This window comes from Prionailurus bengalensis, chromosome A3, assembly GCF_016509475.1.
Source record: "Prionailurus bengalensis isolate Pbe53 chromosome A3, Fcat_Pben_1.1_paternal_pri, whole genome shotgun sequence".
Lineage (NCBI taxonomy): Eukaryota > Metazoa > Chordata > Mammalia > Carnivora > Felidae > Prionailurus > Prionailurus bengalensis.
Genome location: NC_057354.1, coordinates 89,117,093 through 89,129,784, shown reverse-complemented (window position 1 = coordinate 89,129,784; position 12,692 = coordinate 89,117,093). Strand labels below are relative to the sequence as shown.

The 12,692-nt window shown below is 35.9% G+C and overlaps 1 protein-coding gene across 9 annotated transcripts in view; it reads left to right on the top strand.

Moving 5' to 3' along the window:
• The window catches only part of EXOC6B (exocyst complex component 6B), a 615,219-nt gene that overhangs the window by 345,473 nt on the left and 257,054 nt on the right, over positions 1-12,692 (top strand). For all 9 annotated transcript variants that reach the window (XM_043603673.1, XM_043603671.1, XM_043603669.1 and 6 more), the window contains one exon: positions 6,980-7,114. In XM_043603673.1, the coding sequence (XP_043459608.1) occupies positions 6,980-7,114 (135 nt within the window). The remainder of the gene's footprint in view (positions 1-6,979; positions 7,115-12,692) is intronic.

The window sequence follows — 12,692 nt, the reverse complement described above, 5'->3', positions numbered from 1 at the left end:
GGTGGTAGCCATGGAAGTAGTAACAGGTGACCAGATTTGGAGTTTAGAGTCAGCATGTTTTTCTGATGATTGGATCTGAAGGGAGAGAGAAAGCGAGGAAGGAGTTGAAGATAACTCCATGATGTTTTGATTTGAGCAGATAGAAGGTTGTATATACTATGCACTATGATGGCAAAAACTTTAGGTAGAGCTGGTGTTGGGGTAGAGGATATTGGGAATTTGGTTTTGGAGAAATTTAATATGTAGTGTTTATTACATATACAGTTTGTGATATTGAATAAGCGGTTGTATATATGAGTTTGGCATTTGAAAAAGAGGTTTGACCTGGAGATGAAAAATTGGGAGAATATAGATAATGTTTATAACCCCTTGATTGGATAATATTACTAAAGGAATTTGTAAAGATGGAGAAGAGAAGATGAAGGACTGAACCCTTGGGCACTCCATTATTAAGGAGTCAGGAGAAAGAGAAACTCACAGAGGAGAGTGAGAAGGAGTCACTAGAGAATTAGAGGGAAAACAAAACAATAACAGTAACAGGAGTATGGTGTCTTGGAAGCCAAATGAAAAAAGTGTATCAAGAAGGAGGGAGTGGTCAGTTATGACAAATACTGATAATAGATCAGGGTAGATGAAAATTAAGAATTACTATGGGACTTAGCAACTTGGAGTATGTCGGTGACCTCAATAAGATCATTTTTAATAGAATGATTATAGAAGGCTTCTGATGGAGCAGGTTGAAAAGAGAATGGGTCCTGTGCAGAAGAGTTTCAAATAATGTATATAGATATTACCCCTTCGAGAAGGTGAGACTTAGCTCCCACCCCTTGCATGTATGTAGGTTGTACTTATGACTTCATGTAAAAAGTAGGGTATGGAAGGAGGGAAAACGTTACTTTACAGTGAAGGAACCTGGCAGATACTACCTCAGTCAGGTGGTCAAGGTTAAAATCATCATTGATAAGTGATATTGATAGCATGTACCTTTGATAGGATGTGATGAGAAGGCACCTGTGATCTTTCTTCCAAAACCCATGACCCCAGTCTAACTGTGAAAAAAAGATTAAACAAACCCAAGCTGAAGGACATTCTACAAAATACCTGACCAGTACTTCTCAAAACTTGTAGGGTCGTCAAAAACAAGTAAAGTCTTAAGAAACTGTCACAGACCAGAAGAGGCTAAGGAGATATGACAGCTAAATGTAATGTGGTATCTTAGACGAGATCCTGAAAAAGATAAAACATTAGGGAGAAACTAGTGAAATCTGAATAAATGTGTTGCTCAGATAACAGTAATATACCAATGTTGGTTGCTTAGTTGTGGCATATATACCATAGTAATGGAAGATGTTAACAATAGGAAGAACTGGGTGTGGCACACTTGGGAACTTTTTGAAACTATTTTGTAAATATAAAACCATTTTAAAATAAGGTGTTGACTTGAATTACACAATTTAATGTATGAGAAGAGTGAGAATGACAAGAGTGACTTTGGAGACAGCAAGGAGAAGACAACTCTTTCAGGGAATTTTATTAGAAAGGTAAGCCAATGAGGTGGTAATTGGCAGATAATTGGTAATTAATTCACTTAATTAAGTGAATTAAGCAAAAGGTTTTTTTTTTTAATGTTTATTTATTTTTGAGACAGAAAGAGAGAGCACGAGTGGGCGAAGGGCAGAGAGAGAGGGAGACACAGAATCGAAAGCAGGCTCCAGGCTCCAAGCTCTCAGCACAGACTCTGATGCGGGGCTTGAACCCACAAACTGTGAGATCATGACCTGAGCTGGAGTCGGACGCTTAACTGACTGAGCCACCCAGGCGCCCCTTGTTTGGTTTTTTAACAGGAGATGTAATAGCCTGTTATTTCTGATGAGAATGTTGCAATGGAAAGCAGAAAGTTGACGATGTAGGAGAAAGGGGGAATCTTTGGAGTAATGCCCTCGAGTAGGAGAGAGGATGTAGACTGCAATGCACAAACAGAGGGATTGGCTTTAGATGGTGTAAAGTTCATCTCTGGTAACAGATGAGACTCAGTGTATGTGGACGCAGATGGTGGTGGCTGGGCATATTTTGTGGTGGAATACTCCAAATGCTCTGTTTTCTCAGTGAAAGATAGATCTTCAGCTGAAAGTAGAGATCCAGAGCAAATGTTGGGGTTGAAGCAGAGAGAAAGTACATCTGGGGGTATGGAAAAGAGATTGGTTGGTGCTGGATAATGTGGTTATTTTGTAGCATTAAGTGCCCACTCTGGCTAATGGATAGGAATTAAAGTGAGACTAGTCAGAGTGGTTGTAGATTTTCTTAAGCCATATTTAACGGGAGATATGTTAAGTAAGTCCAAATCAATAATAGCTTTCACGAATTTGGTATATATTACATTCAGTACTTTATCATTTATATAATATTTATATGTGATAATTTGTAATATATTGATTATTTCTTTGGTATGACATTGATGCTGTTATCTCAATTTTAAGATGATGAGAGATCTTAACTTTGCCTAAGGCCACACAACCAGTAAGTAGTTTGGAAATAAGATTTAAGACAAGTTTTGAAATACAAAATTTTCTTTTAAAAATAAGATTTGAAATAACGTTTAAAATAAGATTTCCTTTGTTCTGAACCTTTACTGTTGCACTACATTAATTTAAAAGCATCAGTACCATGGAGAGGAAGGAAATAAACCACCAGTTAATATTAATCTCAGAATATCAGAGAATTAGTTACGTTTGAAAGAAAATTTTAAGATGAATCAAAACACATCTTACTTCTTTATGAAGAATGAGTTGATAGAAAGGTTTAATGTATAAATTGGATTAAATTGTATTTATTGTAGATAATAGAAATAATATAACTTCACTTTATTTAAGTTTCCACTCAAATGTCATTTCCTTAAGGAGCCGTTCCTCGACCACCTATCTGAGCGCTACCATCAGCGTGCTTATTACTACTTGATATTATGCTGTATGTTTATATGAGTTTGTGGTTACTGTCATCTCCACAAGGCCAGGGGCCTTGTCTGTCGTGTGTGTAATTATGTACAGCTGTATTCTCATTCCTTGGCACAGAGGAGTTCTTAATTGATGAAGAGAAGAAAGAAAAAAGATAGGTAGGTGGGTTCCTATGGTTAAGTTAAAGAAATTAAGATTTCCTATTGGTGAAACCACATTGAATATTTATATATATATTTAAATTATATTTATAACAGTGCCCCAGGAGACCCAAATAAATGACCAATGCTTTGCATTCCACCTTTTATTTATTTATTTATTTATTTATTTACTTTTTTAACATTTATTTATTATTGAGAGGCAGAGAGAGACAGAGCATGAGCATGGGAGGGGCAGAGAGGTGGAGACACAGAACTGGAAGCAGGATCCAAGCTCTGAGCTGTCAGCAGAGAGCCCGACATGTGGCTCGAACTCCCAAACCTTGAGATTATGACCTGAGCCGAAGTCCGACGCTTAACCGACTGAGCCACCCAGGCGCCCCTCCACCTTTCTTTTTAATATCATTTAAATTGATGACCATATAGCTCTATCCTGTTGTATATCTCCCACATATCACTCTTTGCCATCCCCTGTTGTTAACAGCACTGATATCGCTAATATCACTTATTTTGTAAGTAAGTCTTGTCAAATATAAGCTTTGTACTAGATTTTGAATTTGGAACCACTAGCTCCAAGTACTTCAGTATTTTAGGTATTTGCTTTGGAGATGGTAAAAAACTGGTAGTCGAACCAGCTTTTTTTATCTTTGCTGGGTGAAATGGAGAAAAAATTCCTTGAAATCTTAGGTCGAGTTTATTTTTGCGAATGAGAACCAAGGCCGCTATTTAGTTCTTCATCTTCTTGCCAATCCAACAGTTGGCAGTGTGGAGGGTGGGGTGACTTCTCATTTTCTTGCTTTGGGTCAGTCCTTGTGGAGCTTCAGTGTCCTGAATTCTCTGCTTTGGGAAACAGAGGATGTGAGAAGGTAACAGGTGACTTCCACAGTCTGCTCTGTGCTTTCCTCATCATTGTCTCTGCTACGGGAATGAGAGACAGAAATATTTTCTGCTTCTTAATGGTTTTTAACCTAAGTGACTCATGTCATTCATGTGTGAGAGGTGGTTGTTTGCTTTATAGTGTTTTCTTTCTTTTTTTTCCAGGCAATCCTCAGAGAACTCTGCTTTATATAAGCTATAACCAATACTTAATCTATTGCTAATACCATGTCCTTGAAACAATATTAAGGACAGTTTGGATTGCTAGTTACAGTGATATATTTATGGAAGAGAGTGGGAAGTGGGGGTTAAAAATATCAAAGGAGCTCAAACTCTGATGGAAGTTGATATCTGAAATTGCTTCATTTCATCCTTAAGTTCAGAATTACCCCTAAAGTATCTGGCTTCACATTTGTAAATGCCCTTGTAAAGATTTTGGTTAGCTGTCATTCAGAAGTAGAGATCATTTAGGCCTCATGAACAGACAATATTCCTTTTGAAAATGACATGGTATCTAATGTAATCATAGAGTGTTTTAATAGTCTATTCTGTGCTAGGCAATGAAACATTTCAAAAGTGACTGACAGCCAGTTGATGTAATTCATGGTGATCTTTTGTGTTGACAGATCTTTAAAAAGTCAAGGGAAATTACTACTGTACCCAGTGAAGCCGCCTCCTTTTTTTTTTTTTAACTGCCAATATCCTGCAAAACAGGACAATTTTCTCTTTGACTGCCACTATTTTTTATTTCGATAACATGACATGATTCCTCCTTATTATTAGGATTTCTTTTGATAGATGGAATATGTTCCCTCTAGGTAATGCCGACTTTAAAATAGAAATTCTTCAGTTCTCCAAATTAGCTCTCTGACTTTCTAACTTATACATCAAGACAACCTTGCCGGTAGCCACCCTCCCACTCAGGAAGAAGAGTGATTTAATTTAGACAATTAAAAATTTTTAAACGATTTTAGCCTTTCTTTGAGGGAGAAACGTGTTGAAAGGAAGAGGGTGATGAACTGCTTATTTTGGTAGGTTTTCTTTCCTAGAGCACTCTACGCTTAAAAGTCTAATGTTTTTGGTAATTTTGTAGGAGATCATATCTGTGTCCAAGAATCAGAGTCTCCAAATTCAAACTGTAGAATGAAGGGAAGGGTGATGAATATGAACTTGTCTGATAGGCTGTGGGGAATAATACAGAGATCGAGTCCCAATGTTGCCCTAGCATTTCATTTGTTTGGAATTGCATCTCTGGGTCTCTGCCCTTTGTCTTCATGTTTCAAAAGTAGATATTTCCCTCACATTTTCCAGCTGATCCTTGGGGAATAGATCCTTGAGTACCTTTTTCCTTAGTCCAATCCATTACGAAAGCATTGTCATTATGATTTGACATGGATTCTTTGAGAATGAACTGTGCTTTAGCCCTGTGCTGGTTGCTGTTGGGGAGATAAGAGTGTACTTTCTGATTATAATCCTATTAATATTTTTGTGTCATATTCCACAGTATAATACAATGGCTTCTACTGAGGTGTAATTCAACTTTTAAACATTGTTTTGAAGTACCATTTGATTGTAAAATGTATGTTACCCCCCCACCTTCATCTTCAGTTCTGATTTCCCTTTGTGTCATCTACCCACTCTGCCCCGGCTCACTCTCTCACTGGACTAAAAGGTACACCTAAGTTCATCCATAACCTTATACACCCAAACTTCCCCTACCTTCCACAGCCCTGCCGCCACACACAGTCTTGTGGAAACAAAAAGTTAAACATGTAGAAAAGAGAGACAAAAAAGATTCTATTCCATTTTCTTTTCAAATTTCTTTTAGACTGCAAAATGTCAATACTTTTCATAGTTAGAATAAGTAATAGGTACCTCTCCGTTTTTCAGTTTAAACTTATTTTTTACAAGAGTGGAATCAAAGCATTTCGAGGTCTAGTTGGTGACAGACCCAGAAACTATTATTTTAGCCTAATGTATGGTAAATGTGCACCTCCCCCCGCCATCTTATGCTTATGCTAAAAGGCAACATCAGAAGTCATTTCGATGAATCCATAATTTGAAGGTAGAGGACTTGGATTTGAGTCCTAATTCCATTTAGGTTATGTGAGCTGGAGAAAATCATTTCATTCTGTTTCTGTTTAGTAAAATAGAAGCAATAATTATGCCCACTTAACTTACTCTTCCAGGTCGCTGGGAATACAGTGTAAGAAAATGAATTGTGAAGTAACTTTACAAACTTTAATTCTATACAGACAGTAAGAGCCATTCTTTCTCATCCTCCTCTCAAAGTTATTTATAAATGACTTTTTATCTTACCAATACTGTCGTTTTTAAGGATCTCTCCTGTTAGAAAAGGAAAATAGTATTAACAAAAGGATACTTAATCCTCAAAGTAACTATGTGAGTTAGAAATTATTTTTGGCAGTTTACAGATAAAAAAGCAGCCATTAGAGAAGTTAAAAAACTTTCTCCAGATTATTAATTTGAAAGAAGTTAATCCACTTGTTTCTCTGACTGTAATGTCCATGTTATTTCTTCTAGAAACTAATGTAGTTTGTTAATATACTGCAGTCTATTCCAACATCTCTGTGTTCATTATGATTCATTTTGAAACTTCTTGCCATCTCAGTTATTCTTGTTCTTTCAGTGGGAGTTCATTTATTTAATTCATTTAGCAGTCATTTATTGCCAGACACTGTGCTAAACACTAGCAGTTTTTGTTCTTAGTCTAATCTCTTAAACAGAAGATATACATTTAAAATAGAATGACAAGTGCATTTATAGTAGGGGAAATACAAGATGCTTTGGGAAGTCAAGGAAGGCTTCATAGAGGAAGTACAACCTAAGACCGTGCTCTTACAAGCCCTTTGTAGAATATAGATGGCCGCTGCCATTGTGACTTTTGTTTTTCTTCTATCAGTAGATTCCTCTTGAGTATTCGTTGTGGGGTGAATAGTCAAATGACTCTTACATGTGCTTGTTATTTTCTAGCTTGTCCAGATTATTATCAATACGACACACTTGGAGAAGTCCTGTAAGTACTTGGAAGAATTCATTACCAACATCACTAATGTGCTTCCAGAGACAGTCCACACCACCAAGCTCTATGGCACCACAACTTTTAAGGTGAGAAGGCTCTATAGTACGGTAAAACTGCCTGCGAGATACAGAGTCTGGGCCATTCTACCCAAGATGGCTTTGTTTCTCCCAGGATGCCTAGTAACATGATTCATAATATGGTTTTGAGAATAAGTACTTATAATTTCCTTAGAAAAACAAATACCAATGCTAATTTCTGGACTTTTCGACTTAAAAATGTCTACATCTCTGTCCACTAAATCTTCCTTGTATTTTGTACTTGAAAATGTTTCCTCAGTTGGCCCTCGTTTTAGTCAAGAATTCTTAAGGATGGTCTAGCTAATAGTCGTTGTAACTAAAATCAACATCAATTAATTTTATTTTAATAAGCTGTCCTTGCTTCTTTGTGTTCTGTGTCCAGATTTTTTTTCACTTTTTTAGTGAGGAATTTCTGCCCCTTACTATTGTAGTTAACAATTTTATAATCATTTCACAAGGCCACAGCACTAGCTTTGATCCTGAGTTTGATCAAATGAGAAGAATGACACTCTTGTAGAGCAGAAAATAGATTGATGGAGAATTTCTGGAGAGTGAATGACTTAATTTAAAAAGGCCTTAAGAAATTCCTTTATATTGCCTTGTGACCTTTAAATAAATATTAAGCAGAAAAAGTAGTCTAACATCTTAAACACTACAATGGTAGACTCTGACATAAAACCCAACCTGTTGTTTTGGGGTTTTGTTATTATTGTTATTATTTGATTATTTTAGTTTGGAATCAAATCTGTTTCATCCTTTTGAGGTTGGTATTAATTAGATACAAAGTTGTAGATTGAAATCATGATATATGTCCACTGGTGTCAACTTTTTCCTATCCTTTTATCCTCTTTCCCTATTTATTGGCACCTTCCCTTGAGAATAGATTTAAGACAAAAAAATCAAATTTGATTCATAACTGCTTATTATATTTTATGAGATGAAATTGTTAGTAAGATCTCTTTTTGTGCTATAAGAAAAGGAATGAGAAAGAACCTGAATAGCCAAAGCAATCTTGAGAAAGAAGAACAAAGCTGGAAGCATCACATGTCCTGATTTTGAATAATATTACAAAGTTTTAGTAATCAAAATAGTATGGTATTAGCATAAACACATATGCATAGATCAATGGAACAGAACAGACAGACCAGAAATAAACTCATGTATATATATGGTCAAATAATTTACAACCAAGTTGTAAACACAGGAACACACAGTAAGGAAAGAATAGTCTCTTCAATAAATGGACAGCCACATGCAAAAGAGTGAAACTGGACCCCCATGTTTACACTGTATCTAAAAATCAACTCAAACTAAGGATTTGAATGTAAGATCTGAATTTACAAAACATCTAGAAGAAAACAATGGGTTAGCTTCTTGACACTGGTCTTAGCACTGATTTTTTAAATTTAATACCAAAGCAAAGGCGACAAAAGCAAAAATAAATAAGTGGGACTACATTAATCTAAAAGGCTTCTGAGCAGCAAAGGACAGAACACAAAGGCAAAACACAAAAACACCTGATGGATTGAGAGAAAATACTTCCACATCATTAGCTGATAAGGCATTAAATATCCAAAATATGTAAATTACTCATACACCCCAATAGCAAAACCCCAAATAATCCAATTAAAAGGGGGCGGAGGAACTGAATAGACATTTTTCTAAAGAAGATATACAAATGGCTAATAATATGTACATGAAAAGATTACTGTTGGTGAGATACTACCTCATGCCTGTTAATATAGCTAGCATCAAAAAGACAAGAGAGAACAAATGCCTGCAAGGAGGTAGAGAAAAGGGAACCCTTGTGTGCTGTAGTCAGGCATGTAAACCAGTATATCCGCAATGGATAAAAGTAAGGAGATTACTCAAGAAATTAAAAATAGAACTACCATGTGATTTGGCAGTCCCACTTCTGAGTATATATCCAAAGAAATAAAAATGATTATCTTGAAGAGATATCTATACCTCCTTGTTTATTGCAGCATTATTCACAACAGTCAAGCTATGCAAACAACCTAAGTGTTTATCATTGGATGAATGAATAGGTAAAGGAAATGTGGTACATACGTATGATAGAACATTATTCAACCAAGAAAAATGAGGAAATTCTGCCATCTGTCCAACATGGATGGACCTTACGGGCATTATGCTAAATGGAATAAACCAGACAGAGAAGGACAGATGCTGCATGCTATCACTTTTATGTGGAATCTTAAAAACAAACAAACAAACAAACAAACAAATCAAACTCACAGAAACAGAGAGGAGAAAAGTGGTTGCCAGGGCATGGGGAGGCGGGTAGAGGAAATAGAAATTGGTAAAGGGGTATAAATTTTTAGCTGTAAGATGAAAAAGATTTGAGGATCTAATGTAAAACATGGTAACTATAGTTGATAATACTGTATTGTATAATTGAAATTTTCTAAGAGAATATAGCTTAAATGTTCTCACCAAAAATAAATAAATAAATACATATTTAAGATAATGAGTGTGTTAATAACTAAATGATGGGAATCCTTTCACAGTATATACACATATTAAATCATCATAATGAACATGTTAAATATAATTTTATTTTCTGAGGCACCTGGGTGGCTCAGTTGGTTAAGCATCTAACTTTGGTCATGATCTTATGGTTCACGAATTCAAGCCCTGTGTCAGGCTGATGCTGACAGCCAGAGCATAGAGCCTTCTTCAGATTCTGTGTCTCCCTCTGTCTCTCTCAAAAAACATTTTTTTTTTAAATTTTCAATGATACTCCAGTAAATCTGAAAAAAAAAAAAAGAGATGTTCACAAAATATTCTTTATGTATGTATGTGACCATGGGTCATTCATTTCAAATTACCTAAAAAAAAATTCTGTTATACATTGTCTTATATTGGTATCATTACTTGCAAACTTTCAATAATGTTTCATTATATTATTGTTGAAACTCTTATAGCGAAGAAAAGATTTATCTGATAAAGAGGACCCAAAAATGAGTATGGTAAGAGCTTTAAGAACCTTAGGATCACCTTAGACAGTGTAATAAAAATTATGATTACTGTTAAATATTAGCATTATTAAGGAGGATGGGCAATACTTTCATCAAAAATATTTCCACTTAATTTACTGTGGAAGCCAAGACTTCTTGGGAAAGAAAATGTGGGAGGGACTGTAGTTGAATGTTCACCAGAGAAGAGGGAGTTAGGGAGTTAGAGTGTGAGGTTCATTTATACTCGTCTCTCATATGGGGAATATGTAGAATGTACTGCTATTCTTCCCTTAATCCACCTCAATTTTCTTATTTCAAGGGCTTTTCAAATTATGGTCAGAAATCCTCCCAAAGGATGGCTTGTGTAGTTTGTTGTTGTTCCAGCATTAAAATTGCTGAGGGAAAATTAAGGGCAGACAGGAAGCCATAGGAGTTGAGTAGCCAGTTAAATACTTAGTAAAGGAGAAGTTCTGGAGACCACTAAAGGTCATGTTGACAAGTGCTTATTGGAAACACTGATTGCTTAAAACACATTGAAAGTTTATTTTTACCAGGACTGTTTCAGACCAACTAACCCAGAACTCAGTATAAACACAGCAATTATAGCAGCTACATGTTGTGTATTTTCCTAAGCTACTGTTTCCAGAAAACTTTCCCTTGCAGATGGAAACCTTTATGCTGAAAAAGGGGCAAAAATAATCAGAAGGTCTTCAAGGTATTTTCCTGCAGAATTGCCCCTTGTTCCTGCCATGTGTGACATAATTAAGCTGGCATTCTTAGCTTTCCTTGTTCATAAGAATTTCCTTACTCTCTTACAAAATAGAATGAGGCTATTTATTAATTTACCCCACCACAAATATTGTTCGTGTACCTACTATGTGACAATCTGGTATGCTCTTGGGTAGAAAGAGAAATAATACTTAATCCTTGGATTTAGAGTTTGTAATCTACAGGGAGCACAGACACTGTAACTTCTATAAAGAACTATGTGAGAACTACCAGAATAATACAATAAATACATTGTCTCTTGTCAATTCTACAAGTTTTTATGAAGCATCTACTACGTACCAGGCAATTTACGGGTATAAACATAATCGACAGGTCTCCTGACTTTAGAGAGTTTATATTGTGGTGGGGATGATAATGATAAACAAACAAACAAAAATCTCATTTGATCTCAGTTGATGACAAGAACTAAGAAGAAAAATAAATGACTTGATTGAAATGAGAAATAGAATCCTTTAGATTTCTGATAGATAAATATTGCACTCAGAGGGAACAGTACAATAGTAGATATTCAAGTAGGTGTGTTCAAGGAATAACAAGGAATTCAGTCTGGCAGTGATACATCTATCATTAGAGGTAGAGGTGGTAAGAAATGAGATGGTCGGGAGTTAGATGTTTTCTGGCCTTGTAGTAAATACCTTGGGTTTTATTCTGAAACGAAATGTGAGGCCATTAGAAAGTGGGAGTGGTGGTGATAATCTGACTTATATATTAATGGGTAACACTGGTTGCCATGTGGAAAATAAATGTGTTGTAGGTTAGGAAGAGTGGAAGAAGAAAATTCAATTTGGAAGTCCTTGCAGTGGTCTAAGTAAGAGATAATGGTGTTTTTTTGGACAATAGTGGTAGGATGAAAGTGGTGAGAAATATTTTTAAAGGTTGAGATGGCAAGTTTTACTGCTAGACTAGGTATGGGGTTATAAGAGAGAGTGGAGTCCGGATAATTCCAAGATTTTTGAATGAAGCAAACTGTATGAATAGTGGTGGTATTCACTGAGATGGGGAACAGTGAAGAATAACAGGCCAGGGGAGAGGCAGTAGAATCAAGACTTCCATTTTTGACACATTAAGCTTCAGATATCTAGTAGTCATCTGCCTAGAGATATTAAATTGACAGGGCAAAGTCAGAGCTGGGCATAAAAATTCAGAATCCTTCTGTATAAAGATGGTATTTAATGCTGTGGGGCTGGCTTTCTTCTGGGAATTGAATATAGATAGAGAAAAGGTGAGAGGATTGGGCTTCAAGGGAAATTAATAGTTACAGGTCTAGAAGAATAGGATGAGGATACTTATCTTAGGTTTGAGACCTTCAAGGAAGACTTCCCAGAAAGGGCACAAGATGGAATGGGTCTTGGGACCAGCAGGAGGTATCCAGATGGACAAAAGATGAGGAGGGAATAAGGGACATTTTTAGGAGAGGGAACTTCATGTACAAAGATGAAAGAATAAATAAAATCAGACATGTTCAGTGTAGAGTAAGGGCAGCACTGAGATAGAGAAGTAGTTAAATGCCAACTTGTGAAGCACTTTGTTTTGTATTGATACGTCATTTGGATTTTATCTTACTGAGGTCTTTGAGACACTTCAAGCAAGGATATGTTGCACTTTGAAAATAATCATTTTACCTTGCCTAATTAAAAAGAAGGATGGATGGATTGAAAGGAGGGTGGGAGGAAGGAAGGGAAGGAGAAAAGAAAGAAGGAAGGAAGGAAAAAACAAATCACAATTACTTGAAATTCACAATCAGAGGAAATTAAATACCTAGACTATTTTGTGTAACTGTGCTAATAAATTTGGGGATCTATAGGAAAACATAGAATAAA